At 44.5% G+C, this 23,821-nt stretch overlaps 1 protein-coding gene across 15 annotated transcripts in view; it reads right to left on the minus strand.

The window, feature by feature from the left end:
* The window catches only part of LOC115198986 (liprin-alpha-2), a 193,938-nt gene extending 170,992 nt beyond the window's left edge, over positions 1–22,946 (minus strand). For 10 of the 15 annotated variants that reach the window (XR_003879330.1, XR_003879328.1, XM_029761466.1 and 7 more), the window contains exons 1-2: positions 22,636–22,945; positions 16,193–16,441 (exon numbers count right to left, since the gene is read on the minus strand). Coding sequence is in view for 9 of the 15 variants with exons in the window: in XM_029761466.1 (XP_029617326.1) it covers positions 16,193–16,435 (243 nt within the window). In the remaining 6 variants the exon portion in view is untranslated. Of the gene's footprint in view, positions 1–16,192; positions 16,442–22,635 lie in introns of all 15 variants that reach the window. The other 5 variants (XR_003879331.1, XR_003879332.1, XR_003879329.1 and 2 more) reach the window with 1 other exon arrangement.
* Between the last annotated feature and the right edge of the window lie 875 nt (positions 22,947–23,821).

The raw sequence follows: 23,821 nt of genomic DNA on the forward strand, positions 1-23,821 counted from the left end.
AACAACATTCTCATTATTTCCAAGACCCGGGGAATCCTACTGCAATACACAAAAAAAACAGGACTCAAAAAGAAAACATGGCATTTAGATCATAGTACCCGGGCCTTAAAGGCTCTTTCACTGTGGAAGACAGCCCCCCATTACCAGTGTATGGCTCTGTCGTACCCCTCCTCTCATCCACACTCATCTTTGTAGTCTCTCTCTGTCGCTCTCTCTCTCTCTAACCGTTGATCTACCCTGTGGCGGAGTGAACTGGGGCACAAACAATAACAGTAATCACGGCAAATCATGTGCTGCTCTGGCAGACCAGACCAGCTGACTGACTGCTTGCGTGGTGCTGCCTGCCTCAGCCTAGAGGGAGAGGGCCGCTGTGCAACAGCAGTAGCACACTGCATCCAGAGAGAGAGAGAGAAAGAGGGAGAGGAGGGGCAGAGGGGATTCGCCTCTCGTCGTCCTCATCAGCTTAGTCATGTTCCCTTCCTTCCACACTCTGCCCCTTGTGAGGCTTCCACTGACTCCCCTCCCTCCCTCTCACTTCTACAACCCAGACACCCCTTCAGAAAGGAACGTAATGGTTCAGTCCATGACTACACATGGTTGTTTAGTATAATTAGCTAGATCTATCTATCAGCTATTTGCCTTGTGGCCCGAGTGTTGACTGATGGCCGTACCATGTATGATTTATGGACGGAGGGGGGTATCATTGACTTGGTTCGCCTCACTAATGACACAGTCACTAATGAGTGTTAATAAGCCAAAAGACAGAGGTGTCACACTTAATGCTTACCCCTTCAGATCATTTCAATGGGGCCATAATAACTATAATCATTATAAGCCAATGCTCCACAATTACTATAAAAATCATTCCCAAGTTGATTTTCAAGACTTTTTATTGAGAAGTTGTCTGGTATTATTTCAACTGCAACCAGTCAGACAGACATGAATGGGCATGGTGAGGGGTGCCTATACAGTAATCAAGTGCAGTCTTAGACCATCATTCTAACATCTGCGTGAGTGATCAATAGACTGGTTCTCTCAATACTGTCTGGCCGGGTGTGGAAAGGAGAGGAGAGCTGGGATCGGAGTCTGGGCTGGGGGGAGGGGAGAGTGTCCGATAACTAGGATTTACACGTCTGTACATCAACCATAAACAGAAGGGTGCCCGTCTTCTGACCAGGGGTCAGTTTATACTGATGCAATCCTTTCAGATTTACTATGTGTAAGGGGATAGGGGCTAGGGGTCAGATTGGGATTGGACATGCCTGAGCCTATGGGAGTGGTAATGTATTTGTATTTATTATGGATCCCCATTAGCTGCTGCCATCAGCTACTCTTCCTGGGGTCCAACAAAATTAAGCTGTTATACAATTTTTAAAACATTACAATACATTCACAACACACTAAGTGTGTGCCCTTCAGGCCACTACTTTACTACCACACATCTACAATGAAAAATCCATGTGTATGTGTGTGTATAGTGTCACGATCGTCAAAAGGAGTAGACCAAGGTGCAGCGTGGTGAGTGTTCATCTTTGTATTTATTTTAAATCAGAACACTACAAACAAAATAATAAACAATGATAACGACCGTCACGTCTTGCAGGCTTAACAAGCAGAACAAAAATAAGATCCCACAACTACAGGTGGGGAAAGGCTGCCTAAGTATGGTTCCTAATCAGAGACAACGATAGACAGCTGCCTCTGATTAGGAACCATTAGGAACCCAACACGAAGAAATAGACAGCATAGAATGCCCACCCCACACCCTGACCTAACCACATAGAGAAACAAACCGTCTCTCTCAGGTCAGGGCGTGACAGTATAGTGTGTATGCTATCGTGTATTTGTATGCATGTGTCTGTGCCTATGTTTGTGTGCTTCACAGTCCCTGCTGTTCCATAAGGTGTATTTTTTATCTGTTTTTTTAAATCTAATGTACTGCTTGCATGAGTTACTTAATGTGGAATAGAGTTCCATGTAGTCATGGCTCTATGTAGTACTGTGTGCCTCCCATAGTCTGTTCTGGACTTGGGCACTGTGAAGAGACCTCTGGTGGCATGTCTTGTGGGGTATGCATGGGTGTGCATTCAACATGTCAATACCTCTCACAAATACAAGTAGTGATGGAGTCAATCTGTCCTCCACTTTGAGCCAGGAGAGATTGACATGCATATTATTAATGTTAGCTCTCTGTGTATATCTAAGGGCCAGCCGTGCTGCCCAAAAAATATACCTATGTGTTGGTATCACATACATTATCAAGCATTTCACAAATGTTATCCAGATACTGACTGTTAGCACTTGGTGGTCTATAGCAGCTTCCCACCAGAATGAGCTTTAGGTGAGGCAGATGAACCTGTAGCCATATTACTTCAATAGTATTTATTAACATGAGATCCTCTCTAAGCTTTACAGGAATGTGGTTCTGAACATAAACGGCCAGGCCTCAACCTTTGGCATTTCTGTCTTTTCTGTAGATCTTATACCAATGTATTGCTACCACCGTATCATCAAAGGTTTTATCTAAGTGAGTTTCAGAAATAGTCAGAATATAAATGCCATCTGTTACTAGCAAATTATTGATTTTGGGAACCTTGTTACTTAAGCTACATACAGTTGAAGTCGGAAGTTTACATATACCTTAGCCAAATACATGAAAAGTATTTTTTTCACAATTCCTGTCTTAGGTCAGTTAGGATCACCACTTTATTTTAAGAATGTGAAATGTCAGAATAATAGTAGAGAGAATGATTAATTTCAGCTTTTACTTATTTCTTCCATCACATTCCCAGTGGGTCAGAAGTTTACATGCACTCAATTAGTATTTGGTAGCATTGCCTTTAAACTGTTTAATTTGTATCAAACGTTTCGGATAGCCTTCCACAAGTTTCCCACAATAAGTTGGGTGAATTTTGGCCCATTCCTCCTGACAGAGCTGGTGTAACTGAGTCAGGTTTGTAGGCCTCCATGCTCGCACATGCTTTTTCAGTTCTGCCCACAAATTTTATATAGGATTGAGGTCAGGGCTTTGTGATGGCCACTCCAATACCTTGACTTTGTTGCCCTTAAGCCATTTTGCCACAACTTTGGAAGTATGCTTGGGGTCATTGTCCACTTGGAAGACCCATTTGCGACCAAGCTTTATCTTCCTGACTGACGTCTTGAGATGTTGCTTCAATATATCCACATAATTTTCCTGCCTCATGATGCCATCTATTTTGTGAAGTGCACCAGTCCCTCCTGCAGCAAAGCACCCCCACAACATGATGCTGCCACCCCCGTGCTTCACGGTTGGAATGGTGTTCTTTGGCTTGCAAGCATGCACCTTTTTCCTCCAAACATAACGATGGTCATTATGGCCAAACAGTTCTATTTTTGTTTCATCAGACTAGAGGATATTTCTCCAAAAAGTACGATCTTTGTCCCCACGTGCAGTTGCCAACCATAGTCTGGATTTTTTATGGTGGTTTTGGAGCAGTGGCTTCTTCCTTGCTGAACAGCCTTTCAGGTTATATCGATATAGGACTTGTTTTACTGTGGATATAAATACTTCTGTACCTGTTTTCTCCAGCATCTTCACAAGGTCTTTTGTGGTTGTTCTGGAATTGATTTGCACTTTTCGCACCAAAGTAGGTTCATCTCTAGGAGACAGAACGTGTCTCCTTCCTGAGCGGCATGACGGCTGCATGGTCCCATGGTGTTTATAATTCTGTACTATTGTTTGTACAGATGAACGTGGTACCTTCAGGCATTTGGGAATTGCTCCCAAGGATGAACCAGACTTGTGGAGGCCTACAATTGTTTTTCTGAGGTCTTGGCTGATTTATTTACATTTTCCCATGATGTCAAGCAAAGAAGCACTGTGTTTGAAGGTAGGCCTTGAAATACATCCACAGGTACACCTCCAATTGACTCAAATGATGTAAATTAGCCTATCAGAAGCTTCTAAAGCCATGACATCATTTTCTGGAATTTTCCAAGCTGTTTAACGGAACAGTCAACTTAGTGTATGTAAACTTCTGACCCACTGGAATTGTGATACAGTGAATTATAAGTGAAATAATCTGTCTGTAAACAATTGTTGGAAAAAATACTTGTGTCATGCACAAAGTAGATGTCCTAACCCCGACATTCCAAAACTATAGTTTGTTAAAACCTCTTACATCTAGGCGTTCCGCTAGATGTAAGAGGCGCGAAATACAAAAACCTCAAAAATCCAATAATTTCAATTTTTCAAACATACGACTATTTTACACCATTTGAAAGATACACTTCTGTCACGTCCTGACCAGTTTAGGGATTATTTGCTATTGTAGTTTGGTCAGGACGTGGCAGAGGGTATTTTGTTTATGTGTTTCGGGGTGGTGGTGTATGTAGTATGGTGTTTGATTTATTATTTCCGGGTTTTGGTCTATGTTCTATGTTTTGTATTTCTATGTTCTTTCTGGTTTGTTGTATTTCTATGTTTAGGTTGATGGGGGGTTGGACTCTCAATTGGAGGCAGGTGCTTTCTCGTTGCCTCTGATTGAGAGTCCTATATATGGGTAATTGTTTGGTTTGGTGTTGTGGGAGATTGTTTCTTGTTTTGCCTGTGTGAGCATGACAAGACTGTTTTGTTGTTCGTGCGTTCTTCGTTTTGTTATTTTGGTGTTCTCTTTATTTAAAATAAATAACAAGATGAGCATCCACATTCCTTCTGCGTTTTGGTCCTCTATTCCCGACGACAGCCGTTACAACTTCTCCTGAATCCAACCACGTAGTCCAATTTCAAAAAGGCTTTACAGCGAAAGCAAAACATTAGATTGTTAGGAGAGTACATAGACCAAAATAACCACACAGCCATTTTCCAAGCAAGCATATATGTCAATAAAACCCAAAACACAGCTAAATGAAGCACTAACCTTTGATCTTCATCAGATGACACTCCTAGGACATTATGTTATACAATACATGTATGTTTTGTTCAATCAAGTTCATATTTATATCCAAAAACAGCTTTTTACATTGGCGCGTGATGTTCAGAAAATGTATTCCCAGCAAAAACTTCCAGTGAATTTACAAAAATACTCATCATAAACGTTGACAAAATACATAACAATTATTTTAAGAATTATAGATACCGAACTCCTTTACGCAATCGCTGTGTCAGATTTTAAAATAGCTTTTCGGCGAAAGCACATTTTTCAATATTCTGAGTACATAGCTCGCCATCACAGCGAGCTATTCAGACACCCGCCAAGTTCGGGGCAACCTAAACTCAGAATTAGTTTTAGAAATATTGTATTACCTTTGCTGATCTTCGTCAGAATGCACTCCCAGGACTGCTACTTCCACAAGAAATGTTGTTTTTGTTCGAAATAATCCATAGTTATGTCCAAATACCTTTTTTTTTTGTTCGTGCGTTCAGGTCACTGTCCAAAGGGTAACGCGCGAGCGCAATTCGAGACACAAAAAGCAAAATGTTCCATTACCGTACTTAGAAGTGTCACGTCCTGACCAGCAGAGGGAGTAATTGTATTAATTTTGGTCAGGACGTGGCAGAGGGTTTGTGTTTTGTATGTATTTCTACGTTCTGTCTAGTTTAGTTTTTCTATGTTTAGGATTGGGTGTTGGACTCTCAATTGGAGGCAGGTGTTTCTAGTTGCCTCTGATTGAGAGTCCTATATATAGGTGTGTGTTTGGTTTGGTATTTTGTGGGGTAGTTGTCTTTAGCACTGCTGTTATGTGTATAGCCTGCTAAACTGTTTCCTGTCGTCATTTCGTTGTTTATTGTTTTTCCGTGTTCAGCCTTTATTTGAAATAAATATAATGATGAGCACGCAACCTGCTGCGCCTTGGTCCTCTCTTCATGAAGACAGCCGTTACAAGAAGCATGTCAAACGCTGTTTAAAATAAATGTTTATGGTATTTTTAACGTAAAATTGCAATAATATTCCAACCGGACAATGGTGTATTCATTCAAGGAGGAAAAGAAAAAACAGAGTGCTCGCGGGAACGCGCATATCCAATCTCTTTGTCCTCAAGCAGACCACTCAGTAACTGAGCTCCTATACTCTGCCCAGAGACAGGAGAAGGCTCAATCCACTTTCTGAAGGCTTTAGACAGCCAATGGAAGCCTTAGAAAGTGCAACGTAACAGCACAGATACTGTAGTTTCGATGTAGAGAATCAAAAGAAGAACTACAATTCTCAGACTTTCCACTTCCTGCTTGGAATTTTCTCAGGTTTTTGCCTGCCATATGAGTTCAGACACCATTCAAACAGTTTTAGAAACTTCAGAGTGTTTTCTATCCACATCTACTAATAATATGCATATTCTCATTTCTGGGCAAGAGTAGTAACCAGTTTAAATCGGTTACGTTTTTTCATCCAGCCGTGAAAATACTGCCCCCTATCCATATCAGGTTAACAAGAAATTTGTGGAGTGGTTGAAAAACAAGTTTTAATGACTCCAACCTAAGTGTATGTAAACTTCCGACTTCAACTGTATGTTAATGTGTGCTATTTTTATCACTTTTCTGGGATGTTTTATTGTTTTTATCGCTTACTGGGAAGCTTAGCAGGAGTAGATATGCTCAGGTTATTTATGTTAGTGCAGAGTGAGATGCACACAGTGGACTTCCTGCTAGCGCACACCACCTCCATCCTATCAGTATAACTGGTTCATGGGCACATGATTACTGCATACAATAGCTGTAAGATCAGCAGAGGCAATCAGGGCAGTAAGAGAGACATACATTAGGTTACTTACATTGTGTCTTCCAGCGCCCCTGGGATAATGTACATTTGCTGAAGCATTATGACAACTCAGCAACACAATGGTAGGGATTAAATGAGCTGGACTTGGGTCATTGATAAGTCATTGTCTCAACACAGCCTTATAATGCTGTGAAAGGATCCAGGAACACAAATGATTTGGGTGGATCCCATCCTCCTTATAAAATGAGCTTTGTTTCCAGAAAGTATCAAAATTGTCAATAAATGTTACACCCACAGAGCTGCAATAGTCTCGTAGCCAGTTATGGAGGGCTAAATGTCTGCTGAACCATTCAATGCCATGATTTAGGGACAGATATTATGGGGCGTTTGTTGGTGTCAAGTAGTGACCCAATCAGTTATTTAATATCCATCTTCAGCTGTTCTGAGCTGAGTTTCCCAGTGGACCAGTAGCAGTAGAAATGAACAGCCGGAGCAGCCTTTAGATAAGGTGGCCATGTTTTGGTAACTAAACAGCGTAGGGAGTGGGAGACACACAGAGGGCCTGGGGCTCTCTGACTACAGTACAGTAACACAGCTGAGTGCACCAGAGGAGGAAGCCTGTTTCAGGGGGAGAGTACACACAGGCAGGTCACATGGTCCCAACACCACGCTGCAGGCCCTGTGGCTGTCTGCGCGTGTGTGCTCTCTCTCTCTCTCTCTCTCTCTCTCTCTCTCTCTCTCTCTCTCTCTCTCTCTCTCTCTCTCTCTCTCTCTCTCTCTCTCTCTCTCTCTCTCTCTCTCTCTCTCTCTCTCTCTCTCTCTCTCTCTCTCTCTCTCTCTCTCTCTCTCTCTCTCTCTCTCTCTCTCTCTCTCTCTCTCTCTCTCTCTCTCTCTCTCTCTCTCTCTCTCTCTCTCTCTCTCTCTCTCTCTCTCTCTCTCTCTCTCTCTCTCTCCTCACTCACTCACTCACTCACTCACTCACTCACTCACTCACTCACTCACTCACTCACTCACTCACTCACTCACTCACTCACTCACTCACTCACTCACTCACTGACTGACCCACAAGTAAGGTGTTGTTGTGGGGACTCCTTCAGCTGGTGAAGGAGTCCCCCGAAGTGGATCCTCTGTTTGGACCACCACCCAGGACAATGGATCTAATCGCAGTAGCCGACCCAAAACAACGGCGCTGCAGAAGGAGCAGACGGAGCGCCCTCCTGGTCAGGCTCCGTAGACAGGCACATCACCCAACGCCCCAGAGTATACTACTTTCCAATGTCCAGTCTCTTGACAGCAAGGTAGACAAAATTCAAGCAAGGGTTGCCTTCCAGAGAGACATCAGAGAATGTAACATTCTCTGTTTCAAAGAAACAGGGGCGGCAGGGTAGCCTAGTGGTTAGAGCGTTCGAATCCCTGAGCTGACAAGGTACAAATCTGTTGTTCTGCCCCTGAACAAGGCAGTTAACCCACTGTTCCTAGGCCTAGGCCGTCATTGAAAATAAGAATTTGTTCTTAACTGACTTGCCTAGTTAAATAAAGGTAAAAATAAAAAAATAAAAAACATAGCTCTCTCGGGATATATTGTCAGAACTGGTTCAGCCACCGGGCTTCTCCATTCATCGTGCCAACAGACATAAACACCTCTCTGGGAAGGGCTGGGGTGTATGCTTCATGATTAGCAACTCATAACAACATGTGGGTTCGATTCCCACGGGGGACCAGTACGGAGAAAAAAAAGAAATGTATGCTAAAATTACTAAAAATGTCAAAAAATGTAACATACAGGAACTCAGGTCCTTCTGCTCACCTGACCAAGAATTCCTCACAATCAAATGCCAGGCATATTACCTTCCAAGAGAATTCTCGTAAGTTATAGTCACAGCTGTGTACATTCCCCCTCAAGCAGACACCAAGACGGCCCTCAAGGAACTTCACTGGACTCTATGTAAGCTGGAAACCATATATGCTGAGGCTGCATTTATTGTAGCTGGGGATTTTAACAAAGAAAATTTGAAAACAAGGCTACCTATCAGCATATTGATTGCGCTACGCGCAGGGGTAATACACTCGACCACCGCTACTCCAACGTCCGCGATGCATACATGCATTCTTAGGCAGAAACTCAAACAGTGACGAGAACCATTCAACGCTGGTCCGACCAATCGGAAGCCATGCTTTAAGATTGTTTTGATCACGCGGACTGGAATGTTCCGGTCAGCCTCAGAGAACAACATCGACCTATACATTGACTCGGTGAGTGAGATTATAAAGAAGTACATTGGAGATGTACCCACTGTGACTATTAAAACCTACCCTAACCAGAAACCGTGGCTGGATGGCGGCATTCGCGCAAAACTGAAAACGCGAACCACCACATTTAACCTGTTTGGGATAGGGGGCAGTATTTTCACGGCCGGATAAAAAACGTACCTGATTTAATCTGGTTATTACTCCTGCCCAGAAACTAGAATATGCATATAATTAGTAGATTTGGATAGAAAACACCCTAAAAAAAATTTGTCACGAAACGCGCCGGCGCGTCACCCTTCGGATAGTGACTTGAACGCACGAACAAAACTGAGCTATTTGGATATAACTATGGATTATTTGGAACCAAAACAACATTGGGTGTTGAAGTAGAAGTCCTGGGAGTGCATTCTGACGAAGAACAGCAAAGGTAATCCAATTTTTCTTATAGTAAATCTGAGTTTGGTGAGTGCCAAACTTGGTGGGTGTCAAAATAGCTAGCCGTGATGGCCGGACTATCTACTCAGAATATTGCAAAATGTGCTTTCACCGAAAAGCTATTTTAAAATCGGACACCGCGATTGCATAAAGGAGTTCTGTATCTATAATTCATAAAATAATTGTTATGTTTTTTGTGAACGTTTATCGTGAGTAATTTAGTAAATTCACCGGAAGTTTTCGGTGGGTATGCTAGTTCTGAACAAAACATGCTAATGTAAAAAGCTGTTTTTTTATATAAATATGAACTTGATTGAACAAAACATGCATGTATTGTATAACATAATGTCCTAGGAGTGTCATCTGATGAAGATCATCAAAGGTTAGTGCTGCATTTAGCTGTGGTTTTGGTTTTTGTGACATATATGCTAGCTTGAAAAATGAGTGAGTGATTATTTCTGTCTGTGTACTCTCCTGACATAATCTAATGTTTTGCTTTCGTAGTAAAGCCTTTTTGAAATCGGACAATGTGGTTAGATAAAGGAGAGTCTTGTCTTTAAAATGGTGTAAAATAGTCATATGTTTGAAAAATTGAATTTTTTGCATTTTTGAGGTATTTGTAATTCGCGCCACGCTATACCATTGGATATTAGTGAGGCGTTCCACTAGCGGAACGTCTGTCCCTAACAGGTTTTTAACCATGGAAAGAGGTCTGGGAATATGGCTGAATATAAACAGTGTAGTTGATGACTACTGCCCCGTAGCACTCACTTCTGTCATCATGAAGTTCTTTGAGAGACTAGTCAAGGATCATATCACCTCCACCTTACCGGCCACCCTAGACCCACTTCAGTTTGCATACCGCCCCAACAGGTCCACAGACAACGCAATCGCCATTACACTGCCCTATCCCATCTGGACAAAAGGAATACCTATGTAAGAATGCTGTTCATTGACTACAGCTCAGGATTCAACACCATAGTACCCTCCAAGCTCATCATCAAGCTAGAGGCCCTGGGTCTCAACCCGCCCTGTGCAATTGGGTCCTGGACTTTCTGAGGTGGTGAAGATAGAAAACAACATCTCCACTTCGCTGACCCTCAACGCTGGGGCTCCACAAGGGTGCGTGCTCAGCCCCCTCCTGTACTCCCTGTTCACCCACGACTGTGTGGCCATGCACGCCTCCAACTCAATCATCAAGTTTGCGGACGACACAACAGTGGTAGGCTTGATTACCAACAACAACCTCTCACTCAACGTCAACAAAACAAAGGAGATGATCGTGGACTTCAGGAAACAGCAGAGGGAGCACCCCCATATCCACATCGACGGGACAGTAGTGGAGAAGGTGGAAAGTTAAGTTCCTCGGCGTACACATCACTGACAAACTGAAATGGTCCACCCACACAGACAGTGTGGTGAAGAAGGCACAACAGCGCCTCTTCAACCTCAGGAGGCTGAAGAAATTTGGCTTGACACCCAAAACCCTGACAAACTTCTACAGATGCACAATCGAGAGCATCCTGTCGGGCTGTATCACAGCCTGGTACGGCAACTGCACCGCCCTCAACCGCATGGCTCTCTAGAGGGTGGTGCGGTCTGCACAACGCATCACCGGGGGCAAAGTACCTGCCCTCCATGACACCTACAGCACCCGATGTCACAGAGAGGCCAAAAAGACCATCAAGGACAACAACCACCCGAGCCACTGCCTGTTCCCCCCGCTACCATCTAGAAGGCGAGGTCAGTACAGGTGCATCAAAGCTGGGACCGAGAGACTGAAAAACAGCTTCTATCTCAAAGCCATCAGACTGCTAAACAGCCATCACTAACTCAGAGAGGCTGCTGCCAACATTGAGACCCAATCACTGGACACTTTAATAAATGGATCACTAGTCACTTTAAATAATGCCACTTTAATAATGTTTACATATATTACATTACTCATATCACATGTATATACTGTATTTTATACCATCTATTGCACCTTGCCTATGCTGCTCGGCCATCGCTCATCCATATACTTATATGAACATATTCTCATTCACCCCTTTAGATGTGTGTGTATTAGGTAGTTGTTGGGGAATTGTTAGATTACTTGTTAGATATTACTGCACTGTCGGAACTAGAAGCACAAGCATTTTGCTACACGCGCATTAACACCTGCTAACCATGTGTATGTGACCAATAAAATGTGATTTTGATTTGAAGAGAGCAGTGGTCCACTGTAGCAGAGGTTTGGAAGAAAGCAGGGATGAATGAATAAAAGAAGATGTGCTTTTGCATTGGGTGTTGAAATACTGCTTTTAAAGGGCACCGCAGAGGAATATCTCTAGTATGTTTTAGCAGTCTAAGCTAACTCCCCAATGGCCCGAAGCTCATATGGGCATGATCAACCTTAGCATACTGAGTAAGGCGGGACTCCTACAGGTGCAGGAGTGCTGTCAAAGTCAGACAGTGTGGAGAGAGCAGGACACAGAGCCACGCCGTCTCTGCTCTGGGCAGCCAGTCAGTCCATGTTGTTTGGACGGCCATGACAGAGACAGAGACACCACAGAGAGAGAGGCTCCAGCAGGACCTGAGCCCACTGCCAGCTGGGTTTGTTGTGCTACCAGCTGAGCGGCCGTCCAAAGGCCCTCTCCCTCTCTCACTAGTCACTACAGTCTCGGGTGAGCGTGTCCGCCACGTGCTGCCCCTACAAAGGCAGCGGCGGCTTAACCATGCCGTTAAAGTCAGTGGCTTCTTGGCAGCTGGTGCTGCCATGCATGGGTTCCAAGCAGGCATGAGCTGCAGACACAAAGGGAGCTAATGGCTGCCCACTGCCCGCCACCGCTCCATGTCCCCCCCCCCACACACACACACCTCTGTTCTGGACCACAACACAACGGACGGAGGGAACGATGGATGGAAAGAGGGATGTTGTTGCATTGTTATGCACAACGCGGATAGGATATGACCTCGAGGCGTGGAGGGGACGGAGGATGTCACTCCAATCAGCCAGACGTGACGTGACAAGGAACAGAGGAGCCGTGACCCTGACAGAGAAATGGAGAGAGAGAGAGAAAGAGAGAGAGGGAGAGGGAGAAAGAGGGACTATAGGGAGGAGGGTTGGGAGGGGCCTAACTGAAGCCTGCTGCTACAGACCTCTCTGTTAGTAGAGAGAGAGATACCAGTGTGGCTCCACCACAAGCTACTGAATGAGGCCACTTCCATTTCTGAAGAACGTCTCTGCATCTCTCCTCATCTCACCACCCTCTCTACACACAAACAAGCACAAACTCACTCACCCGGCAGCTATCTCTCGGCCTCTTTAAGATCTACCCTAAATAATTATGTCTACCAGCTTACTTAATTCCCTGCACTGCCTTGTAGTACTGAAAAAAAGCAAATGGTTCAAAGTGCTTTGAAAGATACTACAAACATAACCAAGCACTGTCAAAATGATTTAACATATGACAGTCTACTACAGATATACACTGAGTGGATAAAACATTAAGGATACATTACTAACATTGAGTTGCACCCCCTTTTGCCCTCAGAACAGCCTCAATTCGTCGGGGCATGGACTCTACAAGGTGTCAAAAGCGTTCCACAGTTGTGTCAGGTTGGCTGGATGTCCTTTGAATGGTGGACCATTCTTGATACACACGGGAAACTGTTGAGCGTGAAAAACTCAGCAGCATTGCAGTTCTTGACACAAACCGGTGTGCCTGTCACCTACTACCGTATCCTGTTCAAATGCACTTAAATCTCTTGTCTTGCCCATTCACCCACTGAATGGCACACTTACACAATCCATGTCACAATTGTCTCAAGGCTTAAGAAGCCAACCTTTCTCCTGGGTAAGAACCTCCCCACAATTACAGAGGTCCAACGAACTGCCTCATGAAGCATTAGTGTGATGCTGATATCGTACAGGCTTATAAAAATGCTGCCACCAATTTAATTAATGGAAGCATTTGTGCATGGGGGTAACATCAGGGGAGGGATCCAGATTGCCTGGTGACATCTCATTTAAAATGGTGCCTAGGAGCGCCACAGAATAGTACGTCGACATCGCTGTCATTAAACAGTGACAAGCCGTACATCATTATCTGACTTTTATCTGTGTTTTACAAGCAGAGGAAAACGTCTGTCAGAAAACGTGGGATAATGGCAGAGCTATTTCATGTTGTCGCCATTTCCTTTTTCATCCCCAGACGTTTTCATCCGGGAATGAAGCGGCATAAATTGATAGACATGATGGGAAAGATGCTCTCAGTACGACTACGACTGCTGCAGATGTAAGCACTGAGTTGGAGTTTGAAGTAGAGGTTGTAGCTCTAGAAACATGTCCTGTGGAGCGCTGTGGTTATTTTAATATCTACCTGACTTTTCTTCTCATCAATCAGGGCAATGCATACTGACAACTGAACGGTGTTTCCAAACAGAGCACTACAAACCCTCAGTCTTTCACAAGGAGCTGGTTATGGTCCAGTATCACTCGTTCACTTCCCCCAGCCAGCCTCTCTACTGTACAGTGTGCCGGTGTTATAATAGCAGCTGAAGAGGGTGAGAGGCAAAATATACAGTTGGAGCAAGAATCCAAATAACCCTGAGTTCAAACACAGTCACATGAATGAATAAATCACAACACATACAGTCACTAAGGCTAAAGATGGAACATAGAAGCCACAGACTGACAGGGGATATACTGAACATACATCTACTGTGTAACCCTATGACCTGGTCTGTAACCCTATGACCGGGTCTGTAACCCTATGACCGGGTCTGTAACCCTATGACCGGGTCTGTAACCCTATGACCGGGCCTGTAACCCTATGACCGGGTCTGTAACCCTATGACCGGGTCTGTAACCCTATGACCGGCCTGTAACCCTATAACCTGGGTCTGTAACCCTATGACCGGGCCTGTAACCCTATGACCGGGTCTGTAACCCTATGACCGGGTCTGTAACCCTATGACCGGGTCTGTAACCTTATGACCGGGTCTGTAACCCTATGACCGGGTCTGTAACCCTATGACCGGCCTGTAACCCTATAACCTGGGTCTGTAACCCTATGACCGGGCCTGTAACCCTATGACCGGGCCTGTAACCCTATGACCGGGTCTGTAACCTTATGACCGGGTCTGTAACCTTATGACCGGGTCTGTAACCCTATGACCGGGTCTGTAACCCTATGACCGGGTCTGTAACCCTATGACCTGGTCTGTAACCCTATGACCGGGTCTGTAACCCTATGACCTGGTCTGTAACCCTATGACCTGGTCTGTAACCCTATGACCTGGTCTGTAACCCTATGACCGGGTCTGTAACCTTATGACCGGGTCTGTAACCTTATGACCGGGTCTGTAACCCTAAGACCTGGTCTGTAACCCTATGACCTGGTCTGTAACCCTATGACCTGGTCTGTAACCCTATGACCGGGTCTGTAACCTTATGACCGGGTCTGTAACCCTAAGACCTGGTCTGTAACCCTATGACCGGGTCACCTATAAAGGTTAATGGTCCATATCTAGGTTATATCAATTCTAAGAAAATACATTTCAAATGTTCCAGAGGTAAGACCATATCATAAAAAAACTACTTTTTGGTACTATTATGTGATTTCAGACACATTATTATGGTATTATAAGACACGACAACCCCTTTTAAGTAAGTGTTTGCCTGTGTGATCAAATCACAGCCAATACAGTCTGCGTGCTTTGCTTGTGTCTCTAAACCATGTGGATTTACTGTCGGTATCGGCCAGCACCGCCTGTGAACAAAGTCCTCTTTTCTTCCAGTGAAACCTCAAGAGAAGCAGGGGGAACTTGTGACTAGAATTATTGACACACTTTCTACCAGCGAGATAATCTCTTCTTTAATAGGAATTATTACGCAAGCAATTATTTGCCCATGTCGCTGGGAAACGAACAACCAATGAACACACTACACCCAAAATGTCAGCGCAATTCCATTCCATTTCACTGCTTCTCACTGTATTCCAAGTTGTGTTTTTATTGCCATGGGACGACTATGGATGAATGCATTTACATTACAGTTCTTTAGCAGACGCTCTTATCCAGAGCGACTTACAGGAGCAATTAGGGTTAAGTGCCTTGCTCAAGGGCACAGACAGATTTTTCACCTAATCAGCTCGGGGATTCGAACCAGCAACCTTTCAGTTACTGGCCCAACGCTATTAGCAGCTAGGCTACCTGCCGCTCTTGAAACTAATATTGTGTAGCAGCTCACTTTCAATGACATGAATATTGCAAGAGATATTATTTTTACTGCTCTAATTACGTTGGTAACCAGTTTATAATAGCAATAAGGCACCTCTGGGTTTGTGGCACGCTTTGCGTCATGCCTAAGAACAGCCCTTAGCCGTGGTATATTGGCCATGTACCACACCCCCTCAGGCCTTATTGCTTAAATATAGAAATTGGACCATACTGTATGGTATGTGCAATGAATATACAACCTTTCTCATCTCTGAAGTGGAAGGAATAGCCTTGATGGACCCCCCAACTCCTAGTTGTAACCTAGCTGTATCACATGGTCCAGAACGTTGTGCTCAACACACATGGAAGGAATTGGCTCCTATGCTGTACAATACTTGTGGCAGAGCGGAGCTAAGAAAATGTGCACAGTTGTGTTCTATCAATTTCTATGCGTTTTTATCTCAGAATAGAATTGGACCATACAGTATGGCCAATGTACACACAACCACTGTCATCTCCAATAGCCATGATGGACCTTCATGTTACTGTATGCTTAACATACACTAAGAAGGAAGAGGCTCCTGGGTGGAACGGTATGTTACCTGTGGCAGGGCGGAGCTGAGTTGGCGCTGCAGTGAGTCCCGGTCGTAGATGACGTCCTCCAGGTGCTGCTGGGACAGCCCCAGGCTCTCCTGGGTCTCCCTCAGCGTGTCCAACAGGCGGTCTCTCTCATCCAGCATGTTGACCATCAGCTGCTCAAAGTGGGAGTCTGGGTCCGAGGTGCTGCTCTGGGAGCCCCGCTGAGCCGTGTCCTCGCTGATGGTGGGCATCACCTCGCACATCATCTCGCCCTGGGTGGGGGGAACGGGGTCAAAGGTTAGCCAGGTCAGAGGGTGATGCTCAGTGGTTGTTCTATGTGAGGTAGGGCTAGGGTGTTTTATTGTGATGTTGTTACAGGAAAACCTCTTGGATCTTACAACAGTCTAATGATCAAGTCATAAACCTGTACATAAAACTGATCTTTTAAGTGATTATTAGGGGATTCATTCTGTGTTTCAGTCATAAAAAATATAAAGATCTCGACCAGAAATAGAGATGATGTAGTCCTACACTTTCAGAGCTGCAGCCTCCATCTCATCTAGAGGCAGTATGAACCCAGTGTTTCCTGTGTTTACAAAGCCTTGATTGGTGTCACCTTCCCTCAGACTCAAAGACACCAGGGACATGACGTGAGGGATGACAGAGGAGAGGGTCTCCACTGTAGGGGGCCAGATGGCTTAGAGAGCTCTGATCCTCAGTGACCTCCTGCTTAGGGCAGGGAGATTCTCTTGGCAAGAATGTGTGTGTGTTGTGTGTGTGTGTGTGTGTGTGTGTGTGTGTGTGTGTGTGTGTGTGTGTGTGTGTGTGTGTGTGTGTGTGTGTGTGTGTGTGTGTGTGTGTGTGTGTGTGTGTGTGTGTGTGAGAGAGAGAGACACACTCTCCAGTGTTTCAAGGCTGTGTCGACGTCTTGGGAGGCTGGCCGTTCGTTCTGCCCTAGTTTTAACACTCATACTATTTAATGGGCCAGCCTGTGTCTGGTTGCATAATGCAGCAGATCTATACTATTGTGAATATTTGAAGCTATATCATTCCTAGGAGGTTTTGGCTGATCCTTGCCTTCCACCTCCACCGGTCTGTACCTTGTCAGCTGTGTCCACAACTTCACAGAAGCAGATGTTGACCTATGACAACGCAGCTCTTTAACCATCCCCGTTACTCACCACATTGACGCACGCATGGAACAACCCTACATATCTAAAAGACGCATTCACACTGTCCTCTTGTCCAACATTCCATCACTTCACCAGAGACGTGAACCGCAGACACTACAAATGTGATGTCACAGAGACACAGACCGATAGACAGACCCATGGTCAGTCCCCTCGCCATCGATGGGTAGCCTATATAATGGCAAGTCTGTCTCCCAGCAGCCTCTCCTAGCAGGAGTCTGGGGTCTCAGCGCTGGCCCCGGCACACAGCCAGGCTCCCACCGCCTCCCGTTCAGACACCATCCGTTACCATTTAAACCTGAGAGACCAGACTAGAGAGCTGGAGTCCGTGATGATCATGCGGTCTAGCTGTATAGTAAAACCCTACTGTTCCAAACACAGGTTGTGTACAGCGGAGGACCTAACTACAGATGCTCATAGGGCTCATGTCTTTAAACAGGAAGAGAAGAAACAATTGCAGCAATCCTGAGTGTCGCACACTGTTATCACACAATAATAACTCATCATTTAATGACACCAATTAGACTTGATTACAGCTCATTCAACTTAGTGTCTCAGCTACACAAAAATAGGCAGTCGGTCCCCATCTCATCATCAAAGAAAACACAAAAATTCCACCAATGGATTTTCCCATTTCTACAACTATATTAAAGCAGATTTCGGTTGGCTCCTTGGACAAACGATTTTCTCCCATAATGCCCGGGTGCCACTGTATATTGTCGCTACGCAGCGACACGCTTATATAAGCTGTGAATTCTACCAAGTACAGTGGCAGGCGGGCGGGAAGGGGGACAGGCGGGAAGCAGGGCAGGCGAGCAGGGGGGCAGGGAGGCAGGTGGGTGGGCAGGGGGGCAGGTGGGCGGGCAGGGGGGCAGGGAGGCAGGCGGGCGGGCAGGGAGGCAGGCGGGCGGGCAGGGAGGCAGGTGGGTGGGCAGGGGGGCAGGGAGAGAGGTTTGAGTTAGTGTGTGTTGGCTTATGAACTCCCCCATGGCTTCTTAAACTAACATAGAACACACAGTGAACATTGTTTAGTGTCTCAGGCTGTGTTTGTAGTAGACTGCTTCTTATTGCCATGCACCGTAGTGTGAACGTGATGCAGTTGGTTTAAGATACACCCAGGACAGAGCTAACAGCTCATTAGCTTTCATGTCACCGTCTAAGGGGTATAGTCACATGAAACAGACAGAAATGTGTGTACTGCTGTGTGTAGCATAGCGATACAGATACCTCTCACAGAGGCCTACAACCTAGTCTGACCATATCTGTATATTACACTATCATGGGCCAGTTATTAGGCTGTTATCAATATGTTGTCAATAAAACAACTCTATAACCAATTCAATCCTTTCTTTTGACCTTTATGTCAGAATAACCACACGCAATAATGAGACAAACCAGAACAAATGGATGTGTAGTCTATAAATGCAGTACAGAAAACGAGGCAGGTTAAGTCGATAGAAAGTATATCAAAGAAAATAAGACCAGCGCGACCGCTTCAGCGCCCAATTCTAACTACCTCATAAAACCACTAAAACGCAAGGACAAGGATGAAATGGAATGATATCCAATCAGAGAGGCTCAACAGAACACATTCTGCATCACAGAGGCGGCGGGAGGTGGGAGGAACGTGCACTGGCAGGATCAATGGGTCTTACTCCCTGTGCCATATGCCAATTAATGAATAATTCAGAAGGATTGGAGGGCTGGGTTCCCTTCCCAATCAGTGCAGAAAATGTTGTGCAACTTTCAGCGCGTGTTTACAGTGAACACTGAGGCTGTACCCTTACAGTTTTAGACATTAGCCAATAGGCTATTGTGGCTATTTGAGCATAATGTAGGCCTACCAACAAAACCAATGGAGCAAATCCTGTAACATTTTCACATGGAAATAGCTTTTGATTTCTATGATATAGCCTACAGTAGCCTATATGTGGTGTTCAATGCAGGCCTACATTGCATTAGACTTTTAAAAATGTTTTTACATTAAGGTCTTGAAATGAATATTTGTTTTACTTAGTCTGTAACACCATGGGCCTGTAAATTGTGTTGTATGATGCAAGAAACCACTATAGAATGTAAAACGTATTATTACCATACAGAGAATTAGACAATGTAGGCTTCCCCTCTGCTTATTGGCTTATTTACATATTCAAGCCTGTGTCAAAATACAACACTGCACCTTTAGTTTTTTATTTAACCTTTATTTAACTAGGCAAGTCAGTTAAGAACAAATTCTTATTGACAATGACAGCCTACCCGGCCAAATGGTGCTAATTGGGCACTGCCCTATGGGACTCCCAACCACAGCCAGTTGTGACACAGCCTGGAATCGAACCAGGATCTGTAGTGATGCCTCTAGCACTGAGATGCAGTAAATTAAGCAATAACGCCCGAGGAGGTGTGGAAAATGGCCAATATACCACAGCCAAGGGCTGTTCTTAGGCACGACGCAACACAGAGTGCCTGGACACAGTCCTAAGCTGTGGTATATCACAACCACCCGAGGTGCCTTTTTACTATTATAAACTGGCTACCAATGTAATTGGAGCAGTAAAACGAAATGTTTTGTCATAACCGTGCTATACGGTCTGATATACCAGGGCTGTCAGCCAATCAGCATTCAGGTCTCAATCAGCATTCAGAGTCAATCACCACCTTCCGGAGACACCTGAAACCCCACCTCTTTAAGGAATACCTGGGATAGGATAAAGTAATCCTTCTACACCCCCCCCCCCCCCCCCAAAAGATTTAGATGCACTATTGTAAAGTGGTTGTTCCACTGGATATCATAAGGTGAATGCACCAATTTGTAAGTCGCTCTGGATAAGAGCGTCTGCTAAATGACTTAAATGTAAATGTAAATGTCTCGAACCACCCAGTTTATAATGTTGATTCGACCACAGAAAAAACGTTGATGTATATACGGCAAACTCAGTGAAGTTCAATCTATTGTCTCTGCACGGCCAGGCATTTCTTCTGTGCAGCAGTCCTGGAGGAAGTGTGTGCAGCAGTCCTGGAGGAAGTGTGTGCAGCAGTCCTGGAGGAAGTGTGTGCAGCAGTCCTGGAGGAAGTGTGTGCAGCAGTCCTGGAGGAAGTGTGTGCAGCAGTCCTGGAGGAAGTGTGCGCAGCTTAGAGGGTACATTGGTGCTGACTAAAGGCAAATCTACTTTTAAATAATGTCCATGTTTGATTTCTTGGCATGCGCCTAGGCCCAATGTGCAGCAGTGGAATGCTTTGGTGATCTTAAGTGTATCGGAAAACTATTAAGTCACACTCACTCATTCTCACTTTGGCACCAGTAACACTTGGACAGGTGAAAACAGATGACACAGCAGTTTTGTGAATGAGGGAGAAGATAAGAGAATTCCCATTCATATGACAGCCTATACCCACAAATACACTTCAGACAACAATACTGTTGGCTGCCAAAAAGACAGCTATTCAACCCCTTCCAATGCAATCACTGCAACAGAACCCTAGTCTCTTGAGAAGCAGGTTCACAGAACATTAGCATGGTTGATGATGGAAGATCCCTCACATTTAAACAATACTCAATCCACTGCAAGTCTAGGACCTCTCCATATGTTTAATGAGTCAGAAATTCACAAGGCAAGGAGAGCCTGGCTTTCTGACGTGAAATCAATTTCCTCTGACCATCCCACTGAGCTCACTACATTGTGGGTGTAATATAAACCAACGTAGACACAAATGTAGGGCAAAGGACCTGTGAGTGGCTGATTCATTGAGTAAAGCCTCACGTCTCACCCCGCCCCACTGACTCTCACAACTAGTGAATGGGCTGCCGACTGGGTGGGGTGCGGATGAGAAGGGGGGTTGAGTGTAGAGTTTCACCCAGCACGCTGTCATTAAGGAGCAGGAGGGAGTGGACAGAGGAGGGTTTACGTGTGTGTGTATGTATGTATGTATGTATTATGTATGTGTGTGTGTGTATGTATGTATGTATGTGTGTGTGTGTGTATGTACACCAGCGTTGCCTGAGCACAGTCTCACCTATACCCCAACCCCCTACAGCAAGGTCATGCAAACAATCAATCGATGGAGATGAATAATAACACAGATAGAACTGGGCCAAAAAGACAATGAAGGCCAGATCTGATTTGCAGCCGGTCGCCAGGGTCAGTCTGACATCGTTTCAACGGCAAAGCCGGGCATTTTATGCTACCTTTACTTTGGCGTCTGGCAATCATGTAAATTGGGCCATAAAAAATGACATGAAATTATAATTTTATAGACATAAAGGCCGCTCTCTCTTTCTCTGCCTGCTACTACAGGTAGCCCTCTGCATGATCCCATGTAGCAATAAGCGCTGTTCTCTCACCAGACATATTAAACACAGTATATTTGCATGAAGGAGGTCCATCAGAGGAAAATCAACTCAGTTGTATACTCATTAAGGTGAAATGATTATCTTGCTATATCACTGGTCTACATTAGACGTGCACATGGATCCAGTAGGACGTGAACCCAAAGCAGCATCAGAGAGCATGAGCAGAGCATATGTAATAATGGTATGGCTTGTACATATGGTTTCATCTGTCCTTTTCTACATTAAGGCAGTGACAAAGAGCATAATGATATAACTTGCATAATTGAATGAGATGTTAATGTGTTATAATTACTGAGTCAAGGGCATATATGTGATTGAATGAGGTATTCATCCATCTATGTGCGTGTGTGTGTAGCAGAAGGAGCCTAAATGCCCAATCTTCACTCATTCCTCAGATGTGTACAGTATTCACTGCTAATGTAGAGGAGGGGCACATATTCTTCTCATGACAACCCTCTCAGTGTTCTATTCCTCAGAAACACATGACATGCGCCGGAATAGTGAGCTAATCTCATCTTTGCACAGTAACATTGTTTTCCATGCTCTTAAATGATAATTGGGGAGAATCCTTAGCCATTTTTAAGTGCATTACATCATGCATGCCTGTCCATCCCGCCCCCTTTAACTATCTCTTTCGCTACACTCTGACAGTGTCCGGATTTTCTGTAGCTCTCCAATATACTATAGGCATTGGTTACATACTAACGCAAAATGTAGGCTATGGGCACGTCCGTTTATATTTAGTAGGCTACTCCAGCATCTTGCACATCATTAAGAAGTTGAGGGTGAGTGGTTGCCTATTTCTAAATCACCTTGGGCGCGCTCTCTGTGCAGAACAGCAGGTCGTGGGGTGCAATCATAATCTCGACGGTCAAATGGTAAAACAATCAATGACATTCTATTCGCCGACAACAGTCTCCATACTTACGTTTTTTCCCTGTAGGTTACTGTATGTAGGCTCCTTCAATGGATCAATGACAACTGCGGTCTCCGCGAGCTAACGAAATCTCACAGCTGGGACCATTAGCGGCCAATCCAGTCCTAGGATGAAGCTTCAATGGCAGAACGCAGCGACAAGAAAGCTCCGATGAAATGTGCCGAGGCATAAACCGCTGGCATTTTCAAAAACTTGAAATTGCCCTGTTCCGTGGTGACATTTGGTTCTCCAGATATACCCATTGGTAAAAATATGGCACGTTACAAATTCCTGATGCGAGAAGAAGAGTCGGTAAAGACCATTGTTTCAGCTGGCGGAGGGGAGGTGTGCTGTATCTTAAAGTTGCAGTTGTTCAATTCTCTGCTCACCAGAACATGGTCACGAAACATGGAATTTGTGTATCAATTATATATTTTTTCTTGGATGAAAAAGGAAGCACAAGTTGTATTTACAAGTATAATAGCCTAATGCGTAATGGGCAGCCTAATGCTGTGCATTCTGATGCTAAATTACATTTGGAAGTGTCAGGAATTTGCAGCATGACTGTATGATATGGAATCCATATTGTGTTAACATTACATATATAAATATCCCTTTTAAAAATACAGTCATCATATTGTCACAACCTAATGTTATGTCATTTAAAATGTATTTTTATTAGTCCAGTTAGCCTATTGAAAACACACATCACAGTTTTACAATCGGATCGATGCATTCACAAAACAATATTCCCTCCACTTCCTGCGTTGTCACCTTTCCCTTTAACAGAGATGGTTTCTGCCAAACTCGGAATAAATTGTGTAGTAATCGAGCCTGTGCTTCCAATTATGTTAACATCTCCCCAGACGACTGCAACGTTGACCATATCTTTAGTTGTTGCTCTTTAAACCTACAACATTTTGCCCGAGATATTAGGCTCTGTGGAGCATTTATTGGGCACGCAGTAAAAGTTTTTTATTTTTTTAAGACACCCCTGAGGACGTTCCTACAGGTAGATGTGCCAGTCTGCCACTGACAGATGTTAGACCGGACAGACATGGCCATGTAAGATGAGGAGGGAAATTATGCGCAAAAGACGCAAATTCCACTTTTCCTCTGCTCTCCTAAAAAAACGAGGGGTTCCAAAAAGGTCATACCTTCATGGATGTTACAAACATTGTCATGCAAACTGTGACTG

Source organism: Salmo trutta, chromosome 8, assembly GCF_901001165.1.
Source record: "Salmo trutta chromosome 8, fSalTru1.1, whole genome shotgun sequence".
NCBI classification, from domain to species: domain Eukaryota; kingdom Metazoa; phylum Chordata; class Actinopteri; order Salmoniformes; family Salmonidae; genus Salmo; species Salmo trutta.